The sequence below is a fragment of the Charadrius vociferus genome, unplaced genomic scaffold (genome assembly GCF_000708025.1).
Source record: "Charadrius vociferus isolate BGI_N301 unplaced genomic scaffold, ASM70802v2 scaffold2695, whole genome shotgun sequence".
NCBI lineage: Eukaryota > Metazoa > Chordata > Aves > Charadriiformes > Charadriidae > Charadrius > Charadrius vociferus.
This window is the reverse complement of record NW_009648637.1, coordinates 21,987-22,657: the sequence shown is the minus strand read 5'-3', so window position 1 is coordinate 22,657 and position 671 is coordinate 21,987. Positions and strand designations below refer to the sequence as shown.

The 671-nt window shown below is 68.7% G+C and overlaps 1 protein-coding gene across 1 annotated transcript in view; it reads right to left on the bottom strand.

Moving 5' to 3' along the window:
• The window catches only part of LMF2 (lipase maturation factor 2), a gene marked incomplete at its 3' end in the record, with an annotated part of 5,376 nt that overhangs the window by 2,685 nt on the left and 2,020 nt on the right, over positions 1 to 671 (bottom strand). Inside the window, exons 2-3 of the mRNA XM_009886312.1 lie at positions 495 to 671; positions 85 to 263 (exon numbers count right to left, since the gene is read on the bottom strand). The exon at positions 495 to 671 is cut by the window's right edge and continues 10 nt beyond it. Coding sequence (XP_009884614.1) covers positions 85 to 263; positions 495 to 671 — 356 coding nt within the window. The remainder of the gene's footprint in view (positions 1 to 84; positions 264 to 494) is intronic.

Here is a 671-nt window from a genome sequence, read left to right as displayed (position 1 = left end):
CCGCGGGCCCGAGCCGGGCCCCAGCCCCCGGGGAGCCCCACGGCACCTGGAGCAGGAGCGGGGGGCCCGGCTCGGCCCACTCACCTGGCTGTAGAAGGCGAAGAGCCGGAGGCGGCGGATGGGCGCGAAGAAGAGGAGTGGGATGGCGATCTCAATGACGTAGGTGGCCACCACACTGAACTTCTGGAACCAGACGGGCAGCTGGTGGGCAAACCAGGCGGCTGGTGTGGGGATGCACTGGGTCTCGTAGTGATAGGTGAGAGCTGGGGGGCACAGGAGAGGTCAGGGGTGCAGAGAAGGGCGCAGGGACGCAGCTCGGAGCAGGCAGAGCAGGCAGAGAGCCGTGCCCATTAAGGGAGAGGTGCCGGCAGCCCCACAGCCCCCTCTGGGGAACGGGAGGCACAGCCTGAGGCTCAGGGCAATGTCCCACTCCCCCTGTCTGGTGGGGGGTGCCCGAAAACCTGTGACACCCCACAGCCCGTGACAGCCCTCACCTGTGAGCCCCCACCAGGTGGGACAGCGGCTGGTCAGCTTCACCACGCCAGAGGCAAACATCAGCCGGAAGAGGAGCCAGCGCACCAGCCAGAAGGTGACACTGTCGTGGGGACGCCAGGCCGTGGACCGCCACTTCAGCAGGCGCAGGGGGGCCACCAGCACCGCCTGGAACCCCG